The 17,352-nt window shown below is 36.4% G+C and overlaps 1 protein-coding gene across 6 annotated transcripts; it reads left to right on the top strand.

Moving 5' to 3' along the window:
- The first annotated feature begins 4,691 nt into the window (after positions 1 to 4,691).
- AIR9 (Outer arm dynein light chain 1 protein) lies at positions 4,692 to 17,271 on the top strand. Of its 6 annotated transcripts, none has more exons than XM_048085320.2 (40): positions 4,692 to 4,837; positions 4,907 to 5,002; positions 5,519 to 5,601; positions 5,838 to 6,721; positions 7,449 to 7,520; positions 7,924 to 7,989; positions 8,117 to 8,188; positions 8,270 to 8,335; positions 8,425 to 8,487; positions 8,561 to 8,626; positions 8,776 to 8,875; positions 9,149 to 9,250; positions 9,404 to 9,636; positions 9,713 to 9,827; positions 9,961 to 10,081; positions 10,191 to 10,366; positions 10,518 to 10,653; positions 10,890 to 10,990; positions 11,094 to 11,141; positions 11,545 to 11,729; positions 11,805 to 11,922; positions 12,021 to 12,148; positions 12,223 to 12,391; positions 12,645 to 12,763; positions 12,870 to 13,038; positions 13,354 to 13,438; positions 13,522 to 13,595; positions 13,673 to 13,792; positions 13,860 to 14,055; positions 14,140 to 14,261; positions 14,568 to 14,775; positions 14,882 to 14,955; positions 15,064 to 15,202; positions 15,384 to 15,565; positions 15,658 to 15,813; positions 15,984 to 16,115; positions 16,287 to 16,345; positions 16,488 to 16,520; positions 16,615 to 16,746; positions 16,881 to 17,271. In XM_048085320.2, the coding sequence occupies exons 4-40, from the start codon at positions 5,855 to 5,857 to the stop codon at positions 17,055 to 17,057; spliced, it is 5,181 nt and encodes a 1,726-aa protein (XP_047941277.2). In that variant the 5' UTR covers positions 4,692 to 4,837; positions 4,907 to 5,002; positions 5,519 to 5,601; positions 5,838 to 5,854; the 3' UTR covers positions 17,058 to 17,271. The 6 variants fall into 6 exon arrangements, with proteins under 6 accessions (XP_047941277.2, XP_047941275.2, XP_047941274.2 ...); XM_048085318.2 differs by having other exon boundaries at positions 5,828 to 6,721; XM_048085317.2 differs by having other exon boundaries at positions 5,514 to 5,601.
- Positions 17,272 to 17,352: the final 81 nt, after the last annotated feature.

Raw genomic sequence — 17,352 nt, 5'->3', positions numbered from 1 at the left:
TGTTGGAATGTTGAATTATACTAGGCCCATCAAGAGGGGGATAACACCGTTTTCTTCTGTAGTTCAAGAGTTTGGTTTTTTTAGGAATAAAGGTCAAAATTGATCTTGAACATACGTTCATTTTATGATTTTAGTCTTTTATTTTATCTTTTGAATTTTTGCATCCAGAACATTTCAATTTGGATCACAATTGATCCTATACTAACATTTCATCAATTTTTAATCGGTTTTAACCTGATTTAAAAATTGACGGTATTGTTAGCGTAGGACCAATTGTGGTCCGAGTTGAAATGTTCAAGATGCAAAAATTCAAAAAATAAAATATAAGACCAAAATCATAAAATGAACATATGTCCAGGACCAGTTTTGACCTTTACATTTTTTATTGTTGTCATTTGTAAACCACTTATAATGTAATTAACAATGTGTCAAAGAAAATCACATACAACAATTAACATTAGAACAATCCATGTTTTAATAATTCTAATAGGTACGAAGATTGGAAGGTATAAATCTAAAATTAGACCCAATTAACTACGCAAATGATTAAATTAAAAAAATGTATTATTTAAATTACAAATTAGTAAATATAAAACGAGGTTTACACCTAAAGTAGAAAAAATCACAGTTTAAGTGTCTTTACTATCCAGGTTAGAAGACTAATTTCATTGATGATCTTAGGGACAAAATGGTCAAAAGATGTCCCTACATTGTGAATTTTTTCTATATTGAGTACTAGAAAGATGCATACCATTAGAGCATCTACAATGGTCAGTAGGCCAGTCATTCTCTCCCCTGTCACGTCAGCAACACTAAAAAAATCACCTGCCACATCAGATTTAGGCCAGCCATAGGCCAGCCGCAATAAAAATAATTCAAAATATACTACATTTACGGAATTAAATTTACGACACATATACTGAAAAAATTCGTTAATTTTATTTAAATAAAAAAAGTACATTAACCAAAAATAAAAAAAATTACATAATAAAATAAAATCCGGGCTTCAACACACGAGCCACCGCCCCACTCTACTCCTCACTAATTTATTAAAAAATACATTAACAAATGTTAGTATGCTTTGAATCCATTATAGTTTGTCGCTAGCCGAACGGGGGTCTCGCTGTGTGCCTATTTAAAAATTACATAATTAAAAAAAAATCATAAAAAAACATTTAAAAAATACATTATATATTTTTTCAAAAAAAAATTAAAAAAATTAAAAAATAGCGCTGGCCGATCGGCACGCCACAATGGCGGCCAGCGCATCGGCCAGCGCAACGCGATCGGCTAGCCCACGCCGAAATTTTGGCCGATTTTCCGCTAGCCTACTCCAATGATTCGGCTAGCCGATCGGCTAGCCACGTCAATCGGCTAGCCGATGGCTAGCCTACCATTGCGGATGCTCTAAATAGACCGCAATATTAACCAAACATCATACAAGTGGTAACTACTTTATTACTAAATCCTTGAAAAGCCCACTTTCATAAAAGTCTTGTTATAGACTCTCAAGACAACCAAACCCACCCTGAAAATTTAAATAAAATCAAATTAATGATGGGGCCATAAGATACATTAATCTTTGTCTCTTGTTCAACAGTCACTCCATCATAGTAGGCTCATCAGCTCATGTTTGGTCTATCATGAAATTTGAAATTTCATGTTTAACTATATATTATTTCATTTGTTAGGTGTTGCCTTTCTTGACAACACTTTACATTATTTAGGAATTTTGCATCTATATATTGACAAATGAGCTAAAGCAAATCCATGCCTACTATTTCCATGTAAGCATATGAGAAATAATTCAATTGCTAATTCGATATATTAAACATTATATGACAAACAACCACAATTTTAAAAATATGGTGACTGTGACACAATTGGTAGGTGTTTAGTCAATTATTCAATAATGGAATTAGTGTTGATCGGTAATAGTAGTAATACATTACAAATAAATGACCCTTATTTTCAAAGTGAGAGTATGTCAATAAATTTGTACTACTACCTAATTATTCATCCATAAATTAATGAATCTAGGCTGTCTTGGTTTAAGTGTTTTTTTTAATTAATTAATGAAATCTAGTCTGTCTTGGTTTAAGTGGTTTTCCATATGATGATCATTAAATTTTTCAGTGGTCTTCTTAATTTAATTTGGAAAATTCTAAACATTATACCATGAATCGATTTATCTTGGAACTGCATGCATTGTGATTTGTGTATATATGCGTAATATATATTTAGTCAATTGCGTAAAATTCATTTAAGAATGTTCCGTTATTTAAGATTAAATTCACCTTAGATTGTTTTTGAGTTAGAATTAACATAAAATAACCAAAATTGTCACATGAGGACAATGACCTATAAGCCAATATTAATCTTACATTTTATTGCCCTGAATGAAGTATGTTATCGACTCTATTAAATCAAACAACATAAGTAAAATTCAATTCTGTCTAATCTATCGAACCAAACAAATGTATTTCTCAAATGACTAGCTTCTCTTTTCAGTTTAAGGGATATTCATACGAAACTATCACTACTATAAGCAGCGGCGGATCCAGGTGGGGTCGGGCGGGGTCGGCCGACCCCACCGCCGGCCAACTAAGACAGGGGGAGCTCCATTAGATCCGGTCTTTGAAGTTGCCGCCGACCCCATGGTGCGCTGGAGCGGGAAACAGAGCAGTCACGAATCTTTGTGTCGTGTGTGTGAGACAAGAAATTCATAGACAGAGAGGAGTAATTTGAATATTTGAGAAGAGGAATTGAAAAAATTGAGTTGCAGAGATTGAGAAGGGGGAAGAAGACAATGAAATGTACAATAATCATTGTGGGGCCCAGCTTTTTGTTTGTTACGAATGAGGACTTTTATCTCTTTTGATAAATGCATATTATAATATTCAAAATTACCAAAATACTAGTTTTACTAATATTTATAATTCACTCAAATTAACTTTTTTATAAGTAACGAATTAATGAGATGGCCTCTAGAATCAAATTCATACCTAGAAATTTAATTACTACTCCCGTCCATTCCATAGTAATAGAGTTATCGTCATTTTGGTACGTTCCATAGTAATATAGTCATTTTTCTTTTTAGTAAAAATCAACGCATTTTTTCACATATACTTTACTCTTTCTTACTTTTTTCTCTCTTCATCTCTCTACCTTTTTCATTTTCCATTTTATTATTTCTTTACTTAACTCACCTAACACAATTTTTCTTAATCTCCCTGCTGAAAAGTTTTGCCTCCAATACTATGAAATGAAGGGAGTATTATTTTTTCATATAATGGATTGATAATTATTTATACATATTTATCTTATTTATTAAAATAAAAAAAATACATGATTTCATAATATTAAAAGGTTCGTGTTTGATAATTCCATAAAATTTTAATTAGTTATAAAAGACAACATATTATTTTTGTTAATTTAAACAAATCTCAAATATCAATTTTAAATTTCGATAGATTTGTCCGTCTTACTACTCTTTATTCAAAAAATTTCTTATCGAGTTTATAATTTTGCATTAACAACGAAGGACATAATGTTATTTAAGGCGAGTTGCTATTTCTAATCCATGTATCAAGACGAAGTATTAGGCATGAAAAGAAACGTTTAGACACTGATAATATTTGCGGATCTGATTATTTTAGTATGATTTATGAAAACGACAACAAATGAGAAAGCAACGAAAAGGATGTCATCAGAGTTGAGAAATATTAAAAATATTCTTTACTACATCCGATCCCACGAATTTCATTTTCTGGATCCGCCATTGACTATAAGGACACTTACATATAACAACAACATACATGTCATCTCCTATCTAGCACGCCATCATTCGATATATGTAAGTTCGGATTTCACCACCATCTTATAGTTCAATGTCGTCAAATTAATTTAGTTCATACAATTATCTTTTATGTACAATCAACTATATGTTCCATGAATAATAACATTTATTTATAAGACACCTCGTACAATGACTATAATTACATTTATCTAACAAACATATTGTATTAATTTTCTCAATTAAAAAACGACGCAACGTGATGCACTCTCAGTGCTTTTGTTTAGTGTGGGCACTTTGTATATGTGCACTCGCATCAGGTGTCCAAATTTGAGCATACTATATAATCTCGTCATTTCTTGTTAAGAGAAGCATTTTTTAGGCATGTAGATTAAAAACTAAAAAAGATATATGTTCGACATGATGAATAAATATATAATACTAGTAATACTTAAATAAATTGAAATAAAGTTAAAATAGAATGTGCTATTTGCTAAAACTATAAATAATTCTATTATAATAAAACATTCTAATTTTTTAAAAAATAACTCAATTAACTTAGAAACTTGGAATCAATAAAATAATTATTAGACAATTGCGATATATAGAATGCAAATTATAATAATGGAGTATATTGGAATTAGGAAAAAGAAATTGTTCCTACCTGTAGATGGGCCCCACGTTCAGGTGAGACGCTTCCATTTAAATTTGATTTGAAAACCGGCTTCTCCGGTAGCCCGATTTTCCGCCAAATCTCTCATCCAAAATAATTAAAAAATTCTAAAAAAGCCTCAATAAAACCACGTAATTACGTAGGCACCCCAAAAAAAGGGAACCGCAACGGGTGGTTATGCTTTCAGACAAAAAACATAGAGCATTATGCTCTGTAAACCACCTCACCTCGGCCCCAATGCCCAATAACAAATATATACGCCCTCTCTCTCTCTCCCCAATTTAACTTCTTCACCACATTTCTTGCTTTCTCACTCTCTTCACTACTCTCTATTTTTTTATCAGCACGCTTTGAAAAAGAGGAAAAAGGTGAGATACTGTCTTTCTTTCTTTATGTTATCTATCTATGCTCACTAGTAACAATTTGCTTTAGTTCAGACTTCAGAACCCTAAGTTTCCCAGTGTAGTTGAACTGCCTTGCTCCTTTTTCTTGCTGGGCCTCACTCTACTTCAGCAGATCTAAACTATTTTGAGGTAAATTCATACTGCATTTTTGTTCCATTTGCTGCTGCTGATTTTTTTTCCTTGGCTGTCTTGAATTGGGTTCAGTTTCTCTAGTTTGAAGCTTGGCTTTTTCATGATTGCTTTTTGGTGGTTGGGTTTGTTTACATTGGTGGTTGAAGTAGTCTAGAGCCGAAAAAGAAGCTTCTTTTCGTTCTTAATATTTGTAGGATGAGTTATTATTAGTTATAGAACTTTTTGAAGGATTAGTTTGTAGACCAACCTTAATTTGTTATGCTTTTCCATGGCTTATTTGGTTTTAATTGTAGTCATTTATTGAATTAGGCTATAGAACAGCCTTAAAGAACAATTTTTTAATGGTTTTCTGGTTATTTGGTATTAATTGGATTCTATTGTAGTTGTTTTCTGAATTAGTTTATAGAACGATTTTAAAGAACAAATTTTGATGCCTTTACGGGAATATATTATTCAATTGCAGTTGTTTAGTATTCTGGTGTTTTACTGTTCTATTTTAATTATTCAGTATAGTTTGAGAGCTAAAATCTGAGAGTTCAAATATCGGAATGGTGGATTAGATATGGCTCTGCAAGGGACAATTTTTCAGGCATAAGGTATTGCATAACTGTTACATGGTTGATGTTTCGGAATTATAAGTTCTGCTAATTTAATTTTGTTCTTCGATTGAATGGGATTCAAGAAAATTTAATTCTCACATTCAGTTGCATCTAACTCATGTTGTAAAAACTAGAATGCAGCTTAGCATTAGGCTGCTTAAACTTGTAATATTGCCTGTTGATTGTCTTGCACCTTGTGGTGATTGTAACTGAATTTTTTTAGTCCACTGAAGCTAGGATAGTTTCTACAATGGAGGTTGCCCAATCAACTGAGGTTCCAGTAGAGGTAGAGGCTGAACATTTGGGGCCTGAGTTGCAAGCCCCAATGCTTCAGGAAGAACCTTGCTCCGAGAGTGTGAAGAAAGGCTCTAAGGTGCCAAAGGCCAATGGCACTGCTTCAAATAAAGGCACTGATACAGGTGGGAGTTCTAGAAAAACAAGGAGTGGTACCGACTCAAGTGTTAATCAGACAACATCGACATTGGCTAGACCAACTTTGAGCAGCACACTGCGAACTTCAGGATCAGTCCCTGTGGTTAGAAGGAGCAGCACTGGTGGTCTGCCTGAAAAACAGCCAATGGTAATCACGAAACGTCAGACTACTGGCAATGGTTTGGCAGGTGGTAAAAGAAGCAGCTCTTTAGCTTCAGACCCGCTGAGAAAATCTCTTCCCGAACTTCGGAGGAGCACAACATCATCCATTGGTGTTAAGCCTGCTATCAGGCATAGCATCTCTGAAACGCGAAAGTCGATTCCTATTTCCCCTGCTGCTAGAAGTCCAAGGACGCCAGCCAGTTCCGAGTCAAGTAAACAAGATTCTATGAAAAAAAGCTCTTTGAGGTCGTCTCAATTGTCTGTTTCGTCCATGAAGACGATTTCCTCTCCGTCATTAGATAGCAGTGGGAGTAGTAGCGCCGTTAGGAAGTCAGTTGCAAAAGTTTCTCCTCACTCTGCTCGCTCACCCACAGTCTCCAGTGGGTCCAAATCTGGTAGTCTGTCAACGTCTCTCGACAGAAGTTCTATTTTATCTGGCCGTAAGAGAGTCGGAACTCCAGAAAGTCGGGACTCACGTCTGATAATGCTTCCTCATGTAGAGGTGAAAGCTAGCGATGATGTGGTAAGAATTCTATGAGAATGCTTCAAAAAAACTGGCACATTAATATTAGGCTTTAACAGACTTGCCCAAATTGTCAACTAACTATATCCGGTGCGGATATTACCAAATATGTGATTTGGCTTGTTTTACACATGATATAATGAACATAAATAATAGAAAATGGGCATGCATAATGCATATTGTAAAACCTCATGGAGAGACCCATGTGAGTCTTAGTTATTGCTATTGCAGGGGCTTGAATGAACATTTGCTATAAGTACAATCACCTCACCAACCTTTGCATTTTCCCCAGTTAGTTATTTGAACTATTTTTGTTTTTTGTTTTGTTTTGTTTGTTATTCAAAATTAGCATTTTTTGTTCAAATCTTTATCTCATCTGGAGCAGCCTGTAATTCGAAATTTTTAGTGTTTGTTTCAGAGGTTGGATTAGTTTATTTCCATATTTGATAGCAAAAGGATAATGCTACATGTTCTGCTCAAATTTTTTCACCAACTTTAGCCTTTAAACAAGCACATAAACCCAAAGTCCTTTAGGTGAGATGTAACATTTTGGAATGTATGGAAAGAGGAAAATGAAAAAGAAATGTAAAAGGTAAAATGCGGCATAATGAGAAAAAATGTGAAGTTCGGTGGGCAGTTGTAGTTTTTCCTATTATTTATTACTCTTCATCATTTCTTTCTTAGTTTTTTAGTTAATTAGATATTTGTGTCATTTTTTCAATTATAGAGGTTAGATCTCCGGGGCCACAAGATACGGACACTCAGCAGTGGTGGACTGAACTTATCACCAAATCTAGAGGTACTTTTCATTGTATTTCTTTTCCATTACCGTATTTTTGGGATGCTTTACTTTTACTGCATGACACTTTATATTGTACTAGGTTGCTAGAGTAACTTATGATTCTCACGTTGATATTGCACAATGTTGCTAGAGACTAGAATAACTGACTGAAAATGAACATAGCTCTGTTTTCCATTTATGCTTGGAAATATTAATTGTTGGAGACAAAATATTAGTGCAACAAGAGCTACCTATTTCAATATTAATAAATTTAAACAGTCAATCTGAAGCATTACCAGTTTTTGAAAAGCGACAATGGAAATTGGAGGGAACATGTTAAGCTTAATATTTCTGGAACATTGTGTTCATCTATACATGCACTTATATATGTTTGACAATAAAGTAAATTTTTTTTTTGCAGTTTGTTTATCTAAGAGACAACCTCTTGTCTACACTGGATGGTGTTGAAGTCCTCAAACGAGTGAAGGTACATACTGATTGATCACAAATTAGTATTTTAATCCATATCTTTGGGTTGGATGTTTTCTTGCATTGCTAGTGGCATCTCGTCTTTGTCTTAAAACTTTTCTGCATTGCCCTTGTTTTACTTTTAGGTTCTGGATTTGAGTTTTAACGACTTCAAAGGACCTGGTTTTGAGCCGCTTGAGAATTGCAAAGCTCTGCAGGTGATTCCTGTAGCTGACGCTGAACTGTTTATAGATTGGATGGCATGTTTTTTATAATCACACAGTTTTCTTTCATTGCAGCAACTTTATCTTGCTGGAAATCAGATCACATCCTTGAGGAGCCTTCCTGAGCTTCCGAACCTGGAGGTGAACAAATCATTTTGGATCGTGCTTTCTGTCACATATTTGTAAGGATTGTGTTTGACGACAAAACTAATTCCCATTTGCTTTTTCAGTTTCTCTCTGTAGCTCAGAATAAGTTAAAATCTCTTTCAATGGCGAGTCAACCTCGTTTGCAGGTACATCTTTTGCTTTAAAAACCTTGCTCTTTCTGCGATTTCAGTTCATAAAACCATTGTTGTGTTTCCATAGGTACTTGCTGCCAGCAAAAATAAAATATCAACTTTGAAAGGCTTCCCACACTTACCAGCTCTTGAGGTGGGTTGATTAAATGCATTGCACATATAGCTGCCAACATTTCTTTCTAGGTCAACTTATTGCACAATTGTAGATGTGCCAGTCATCGTTTTTTTTTCTTTACATTCAAAATTTGATGCATGTGCACTTTTAACCATGATGATTTGCAGCATCTGCGAGTAGAGGAGAACCCCATACTAAAGATGTCTCGTCTGGAAGCTGCCGCAATTTTGCTTGTAGGCCCAACCTTAAAAAAATTCAATGATAGGGGTATGTCCAATAGTTATGTTTGTATTCATATTTGGCGGTCACTTGACTCATTCTTGTTTTTACTCTTTTTATCAGTTGATGTTCAATCTGCAACAATTTAAAAATTTTGGAAACTTTTTTATTGGAAATGCCCCTTATCTCTTTCTCACGGTCACCTGGTAGGAGATTTTTGTGTATAATACTATAGGGCCTACTTGCTGCTCTTAAATCTATCAGTGAGTAATCTTAACTAGTACTTTATTCTCTACTATTTACCATTCAAAATTCATGCAGATCTTTCCCGTGAGGAGATATCAATTGCCAAGCGTTATCCTTCACACACTGCCTTGTGCATTCGAGGTGGCTGGGAACTATGCCGTCCAGAACAAGCTGTTGGTATGTAATAAATCATGCTTGTCACAGGTTTTTGAACCAAAGATTCGTGATGACATTACTTTTATAATTGCTGTATCAGGCAGCAATCATAGTATGGTCTGTCCTTTTTCAAACCTAAGTTTATGAATATGCATGCTTTGTCTTTGTCAACAGACTCAACTTTCAAGTTTTTGCTCGAACAATGGAAAGATCAACTTCCTTCTGGGTACTTGCTGAAAAAGGCTTTTGTAGACCAACCATTTGAGGAAGATGCTTGCTGTTGCCACTTTGAGTTTGTGAGGGACACAAATGAACATAGTGATGTCGTACTGGACTTGAAGTACCAATGGTTTATTGGAGGACGAACTCCTTCAAATTTTGTAGCTATTCCTGGTGCATGTGGAGAGGTGTCAAATAGTTCTCAAGAAATTAAGTTTATCAAGCCTCTTTAAAAAGTTATAATATCCTTTAAATCTATGTCAGGTATACTTCCCTAAGAAGGATGACATTGGTAGAATCTTGAAAGTGGAGTGCACTCCAATACTGGGAGATACAGATTATCCTACAATTTTCGCCATATCTTCACCAGTTTCTAAGGGTACACATTTAATAATTAATTGATATTTCATTGCAATTTCCTCAGTCTTTGTAACATAGCATAGTCTAAAAGAAATCTGTTTGGTGTATATACATTTTCCATGTGTTAATTATTTTATTGCATCTTTCTGCAGGAACTGGTATTCCTAAGGTCATAAAGATTGATGTGTCTGGGGAGCTTGTGGAAGGAAACACAATCAAAGGGCATGTGGAGGTTGCATGGTGTGGAGGAACTCCAGGGAAAGGTGTTGCTAGGTGAGATCATATATGTCCCAATGAAGCATTTTGGTTTTGAAATGTTTAATATTCCAAGAGAAAATACTGTTTCACTTTATGCTAGTTAAATTTATCACGTGGTCTACAGTTGGCTTAGGAGACGATGGAACAGTAGCCCTGTTGTAATTGCAGGTGCAGAAGAAGAAGACTACCGGCTGATCTTGGATGATGTAGGTTCATGTTTGGTTTTCATGTACACTCCTGTTACTGAAGAAGGTGCCAAAGGGGAACCTCAATATGCCATCACAGATTATGTAAAAGCAGGTGTGAATTTGGTGGATTCATTAGCATGTTTCTGGAGTTGCTTTTACTTTTAAAGTGAAATGCGATACTTGAAAAGTTGACCTGTCTTTCTGTTGAAGAAAGTTGATCTCTGTTTTTGTTACTCATATATTTCATTGCCCTTTCTTGGCAGCTCCTCCATCTGTAAGCAATGTCCAAATTAGTGGAGATGTCATTGAAGGATGTGTAATCAAGGGCTTAGGGGATTATTTTGGAGGAAAAGAAGGGCCCAGCAGGTTCGAGTGGTTGCGTGAGGATAAGGATACAGGGTTAGTTTTTCCTTTGCTTCAAGTTATTCATTAGCCATTTTCTCTTGAAACTTTAGTTCTTGGCATATTTAGTTGTGAGCATGTTTAATTAATTAGCATGTCAGTTAATATCTTATTGTTAGTTTCTTAATTGCACCTGCAAGCCAGTTTATTGGATTTATTTTTTGAAGGACAAAGTTAATAAATTTGTTTTGGGATGAAGCTGATGTGCTCACTTAATAAAAATCTGTATGCAGAGAACGCACGCTGGTGGTGATGGGGGCAAATGAGTATTCTTTAACAAAAGAAGATATTGGACGACGGTTGGCATTTGTTTACCTGCCTGTGAACTTTGAAGGTGAGTTCATTACTTCATTTACATCTTTCATGTCTTGTATTTTGAATCCTTGGTTGTACCAAAATATAACTTCCCCATTGTTTTGGCTATGGTCACTTTTCAGGGCAGGAAGGGAAACCTATGTCTGTAGTCTCCCAAATAGTTAAGCCGGGTATGTTAAAACATTTTGTTTTTGGAGTGGCTACTAGAAATAAGATGTCGAGGGGCATTGTTCAAGCTAACAAATATACTTATTATGAATAAAAATGGCAATACTTCTGAAATTATAACAGAAGAGTTCTGATCAAGGGTTTTTAATACTCCCTCCGTCCCTTAAAAATAGACCACATTTGCCATTTTGGGATGTCCCTTAAACTAATCACTTTTTCTTTCTATCTCTCTTACTTTACCAATTGTGCATTAAAATCCGTGCCGTTTTAAATGTTTCCTATTTCTTAGGGACGGAGGGAGTATTACATTCGCTGTGAATTTGGATTATTTTTTATTTAATTTTATGTATCTTCTCAGTCTACTCTGCATCAAAGTTCTCACTTTTTCCTTTATGCACATAACAGCCCCACCAAAAGTTACAAATCTAAAGATAATTGGCGAACTAAAAGAAGGAAGTAAGGTTTCTGTGACTGGCATTGTAACCGGGGGAACTGAAGCTTCTAGTAGAGTTCAGTGGTTCAAAACTAGTTCGTCAACTTTTGAGGGTGAGAATGGTATTGAAGCATTAAGTACATCGAAAATTGCTAAGGTAAGAAGCTCTTAGAAATATCCACTCTTGACTTCTGTTATGGATGTAAGAATTAAGGCATTCTACTTTATGCAGGCATTTCGCATACCATTGGGAGCTGTTGGTAAATATATAGTTGCTAAATTCACACCAATGACCCCAGATGGTGAAACTGGTGAACCAGTTTATGTGATATCCGAAATAGCTATTGAGAGTGAGTATCTTCCATACTCGCGAAAAACTCATTTGTACGCAAATGCTGGAAGTAATCTGTTTGAAAACATTTTCTGATCTATATTATGAACTTTGCAGCTCTGCCTCCCAGTCTTAATTTTTTGGCTATAACCGGCGATTACTTAGAAGGTGGAGTGTTGACAGCGTCATATGGTTATATTGGGGGTCATGAGGGGAAGAGTATCTATAATTGGTATCTTCATGAGGTGATATATTAGTAGTATATAACTTTGCATTTTAAGCCTTTCCACAAGTTAACATATTCTTGAGTTTCCTGCAGGTGGAAAATGACCTGGGTACTTCAATACCTGAGGTCGCAGGTCTCCTTCAATATCGAGTCCCAAAAGATGCCATTGGTAAATTTATATCTTTTACTTGTACTCCGGTGCGCGATGATGGTATTGCAGGTGAGCCTAGAACTTGCACAGGACAAGAACGCGTTCGCCCAGGTAATTAGATTTTTGGTTCTTGTTTAACTTTGCATGGCCTGTTACACTTCTCTTAGAACCACATTGAAGTATTTCTGCTATTTATGTTGAGTGAACATCTGCTCAGCCCCCAAGCAGTAGAACTAGTTGGATGCCAAGTTAGTTTAAAATTTGGATAATGTAATTCTGTGCTTTCTTATATCATAGCATCTTTAAGTTGCTGGAAGCTGTATTAGTCATTGCAAAGCTGACATAATGTATTATTTGCCTTTAGGTACTCCAAGATTGCTTTCTTTACAAATGACTGGAACTGGTGTCGAAGGCACTACTCTAAGTGTTGAAAAGAAATATTGGGGTGGTGAAGAGGGAGAGTCGGTCTACCGCTGGTTTCGGGTATTTGAAAGTTTACATCCAAAGCCTTGTTTGCAAATAATATAAATGAAATTTAACCATAAATGCAGTTTTTGTGAGGCTAAAAATATAGAAATTGATGTTGCAGACTCGTTCTGATAGCACCCATGATGAGATAAAAGGTGCAACTTCTTCATCGTACATGCTCTCTGTAGAGGATATTGGTTTCTTCATCTCAGTTTCCTGTGAGCCAATTCGAAATGATGGAGCCCGTGGCCCTTTTGTCCTCTCTGAACAAGTTGGACCAATTGTAGCTGGTAACTAAATTTCGGTTTCCTGTAAAGTTTTAAATAACTCACGAGGAATTTTTTTTCACTCTACAAGTAGATTGCATTTCCGTTGGGGTTTATTTTCCCAAAAATTCTTTATTCCCCTAACTTTATAGAAAATTATATCATTAACATGGATCCAGGTTCAAGACAGTTTAAAGTGTAATAGTTAATCAATCAAGCAATCAGAAATTTTCCATGAAATGCTTTTTCAGTAAATGCATCGATCTATTAGAATACCATTGCATGCTGAAAATATCAACAACTTCAAAGTAATAACATCATTGTCTGACACAATATCAGGCCTCCCAACATGCCGGTCGCTCGAATTCCAGGGATCCTTGATAGAAGGGGAGTGCCTGAGTTTCATTGCTTCTTATGGTGGAGGGTAATCTCATGGAAGCTCATTGTCATTATTATTATTTGCAAACTCTATTTTCATTGGATGAATTATAATGATTTTCTTTTCAGGGTGAAAGGAGATTGTTTGTGTGAATGGTTCAGAGTGAAAGATAATGGTTATAAGGAGAAGCTTCATGATGGAGGTAAGTGTTTTTTTGCAAGTGTTTGTTCTACTCCCTTTCCCTCCATAAATCTAACAAATTGAAACATGCAATTGCAGAGTTTTTAGATTTAACTATCGATGAAGTGGGAGACTCTGTGGAGCTTGTATATACACCTGTCCGTGCTGATGGCTTGAAGGGGAGCCCGAAAACCTTGGTTTCTAGAGCGGTTTCACCTGGTGAGTGCTTTGGATGTTTTGTTTGCTCTTGGCACTTATTAGCTAACGAATGTAATTGTATATGCAGGTGAGCCACTTGGTGTTGAACTGGCAATTTCTGAGTGCTATGAGGGTCAAGAAGTGGTCACTACTACCAAGTACTTCGGAGGACAAGAAGGAGTTGGGAAATATATTTGGTTTAGAACTAAGGACAAGCTTAATGAGTCTTCCCTGATGGAACTGGCAGATGATTCTGAAAATGTCGATATATGTGCACGTGCATCGTAAGAACTTTTTTGAAGTTAGATGTCCCATTTTTTTATGAAATCAATGACATGTTTGATAACAAAATTGATTCTTCTCTTCAGAACATATACTCCATCTCTGGAAGACGTGGGATCTTACCTAGCCTTGTATTGGCTGCCTACGCGATCGGATGGTAAATATGGAATGCCTTTGGTAACAATTAGTGAATCCCCAGTTATTCCAGGTATGGTTTTGTTTCTGTGCTATAAAGATGGCCGGTTTTGCCAATATTTGCAGGTTGCTTAATTTTTTTTCTTCCACATAGGGGAAATAGAGTAATCCGATGGTATACTATATGTATATGCATCTTAGAGCTTCTTCTAACGACTTATGCATTTTGCTATCATTTTCAATCAGACGACCCATTAATCCAACTAACGAAGGATTATAAATGGATCCTTTTTTTGGATTTTCATTGGAGATTAGGAATAGATGGACTCTCTATAGGACCCGTATATGTCTTAATCACAGATTCCTTTAATTGTTGCAGCACTTCCAGTTGTCTCCAATGTTCTCGTGAAGAAATTGACTTCAACCACCTATGTCGGGGAAGGAGAATATTTTGGTGGGCACGAAGGAACGAGTCTCTTTAGTTGGTATAGAGAATCTGATAGTGAATCTATGGTTCTAATCGCTGGAGCTAATTCTAGAACGTATGAAGTTTCGGAGGAGGATTACAACTGCAGATTGTTGTTCGGGTAATAAAATTATCTGCTGAAGTTTTTCAAATGCTTCAAAAATCTTGAATCTGTTATTTGTTGGCGAGTGTATTTATCCTTCCAAAACGTTTTATGTCCCTTGCAGATATACACCGGTTCGTTCAGATTCGGTCATTGGAGAACTTCGACTATCTGAGCCAAGTGATATAGTCTTGCCAGGTATTTATCTCAACTTTCCACTGAGCCAAGAAGTTAATGTGTTATTTTCATTTGGAATAAATGAATTTTATTTAAATCTGCTCCTCAAGTCTACACTTACTGTGTCAGAATTGCCAAGAATCGAGGTGCTAGCTCTCACTGGTAAAGCTGTTGAAGGACAAATCTTGACTGCGTTGGAAGTTATCCCAAAGGATGAAAATCAACAGCTTGTTTGGGGGAAGTACAAGAAAGAAGTTAGATACCAATGGTAATGAATCTCCTTCTGCAACTTGCTCGATATGTCCGAATCTCCACTTCCGTTCACTCTAAATGATAGGCCAGAGGCTTACCACTTTATCATCATTTCCTGGTTTCATATATAGCTTGTTACTACTAGAATTTTACAGGAGCTTGTATGGTCATCTCATAGAATGACTTGAATGTTGCAGGTTCTTCTCTTCTGAGACTGGTGACGAGAGGACTTTCGAGCCAATACCATCACAGAGGTCTTGCTCATACAAGGCACGGTTTGAGGACATAGGCCGCTGCCTGAAGTGTGAATGCGTTGTCACTGATGCATTTGGAAGATCAAGTGAACCCGCTTATGCTGAAACCGAACCAATCATACCAGGTCTTTACTCCGTGCAGCAATTTCATGATGCCTGTGACAGTTTCTTGTGAGGTGAAGTTGTCACTCACGTATTTCCCGTTTGTTTGTATCAGGAATTCCTAGAATAGACAAGCTAGAAATAGAGGGCCGGGGTTTCCACACCAATTTATACGCTGTGAAAGGAACTTACAGCGGAGGAAAGGAAGGCAAAAGTCGGATTCAGTGGCTTCGATCAATGGTTGGAAGTCCTGACCTCATCTCTATTCCTGGTATACAATCTCTCCTGTTTCTTCCGTTGTTATAACTCCGGAAAAAGTACACAATAATAAGGAAAAAGCCTTGCAAAATCGTGCAAAATGAGGCTTATTTAACCAAGCAACATAGAACAATTCGGATTCTCAATTCCAATCACGATATACGTGTTTGGTTTGTCCTGCAGAGGAGACGGGAAGGATGTACGAGGCTAACGTGGATGATGTCGGCTACAGGCTAGTTGCTATTTATACACCAGTTAGAGACGATGGAGTCGAGGGACAACCCATTTCTGCATCAACAGATCCTATCGCAGTTGGTAAGTACATTCTCCTCCTGCTTATACATTTTCAACATCATTTGTTCACCACTATGCTGTATAAGAATCGACATAATCGTTTCTTTCTTGACAACATTGGAATTCTGTCCAAATGCTTGTGCTCAAGTTTAATCTGAACTTTGCATATAAGTTAATAACTTGTTCTTGCAGAGCCTGATGTTCATAAAGAAGTGAAGCAGAAGCTTGATCTCGGAACCGTGAAGTTCGAGGTATGGTGACTAGATAAACAGTTGCATCAATCATACATATTGTATTTTATTTTTTAATTGCATAAGTATCCAATTATGCAATTGCCTATAGCATCGAAAATGTATATTCATGAATCTGACAATTTGAAGTTGTTCCGATCAGGCCCTCTGCGACAAGGATCGATCTCCTAAAAGGGTAATCACGCGTTCACAACATTCTTATCAAGATTCCTAAAATCAAGAATTATTTCATTCTCACTCTCATCGTGGTGGTTGTTTCTACACTGCAGGTTCCAGGAATGGGAAGTCTCGAGAGAAGAATCCTTGAAGTGAACCGGAAACGAGTCAAGGTTGTGAAGCCTGGCTCAAAAACCTCGTTCCCTACGACAGAAATACGTGGAACCTACACTCCCCCATTCCATGTAACTATCCTTACATCTTCTGATATACCTATTCTACCATAGCTAGTAGTCCTAGAAAAGGGGCTATCCCATCATAGCTCGTCGTGTGGTGCACTTTCCTTATCTCGTGACACTATCTTATCCGGCTTTCTCAGGTCGACCTATTCAGAAACGACCAGCACCGTCTCAGAATCGTTGTAGACAGTGAGAATGAAGTGGATTTGATGGTGCAGACCCGACACCTCCGTGATGTTATAGTCCTCGTGATCAGGGGTCTCGCACAGCGTTTCAACAGCACGTCGTTGAATACTCTCCTCAAGATCGAAGCGTGAGGCGACGTGGTCCTCTCCTTTTTATAGAGTGGGAGGGTTGTATGTGACTGGAATGATTTTTTTCTGTGTACAAGGTATATGGTGTTGTGTGATTTTTGTGCATTATGCGCCATTGTTGTCACTTTTTGTTGGTAGACTTTCAAAAAATTATTTCAGTGATTTCAATGTACAGAAACGTGGCTTACTGCAATGCAATGATTCATTTACTACAAAATACTCGATATTACTCTCTTTTAATGTTTTTAAAAAAAAATAAAACTAGAATTTGTGTAAGTAGATAGAGAACTAAACAACA

Source organism: Salvia hispanica, chromosome 5, assembly GCF_029641045.1.
Source record: "Salvia hispanica isolate PSC_SH4W2 chromosome 5, Shi_PSC_v1, whole genome shotgun sequence".
Taxonomy (NCBI): domain Eukaryota; kingdom Viridiplantae; phylum Streptophyta; class Magnoliopsida; order Lamiales; family Lamiaceae; genus Salvia; species Salvia hispanica.
The sequence above is the reverse complement of the archived record's forward strand: the minus strand, read 5'-3'. Positions and strand labels throughout refer to the sequence as shown.

Bases quoted from the DNA above. Each gene is read 5' to 3' on its own strand.
- AIR9 (XM_048085320.2), top strand. From the start codon at position 5,855: ATGGAGGTTGCCCAATCAACTGAGGTTCCAGTAGAGGTAGAGGCTGAA. The intron at 12,764-12,869 runs GTATTTGAAAGT...TTGATGTTGCAG, and splicing joins CGGTCTACCGCTGGTTTCGG to ACTCGTTCTGATAGCACCCA. The intron at 13,596-13,672 runs GTAAGTGTTTTT...ATGCAATTGCAG, and splicing joins GGAGAAGCTTCATGATGGAG to AGTTTTTAGATTTAACTATC.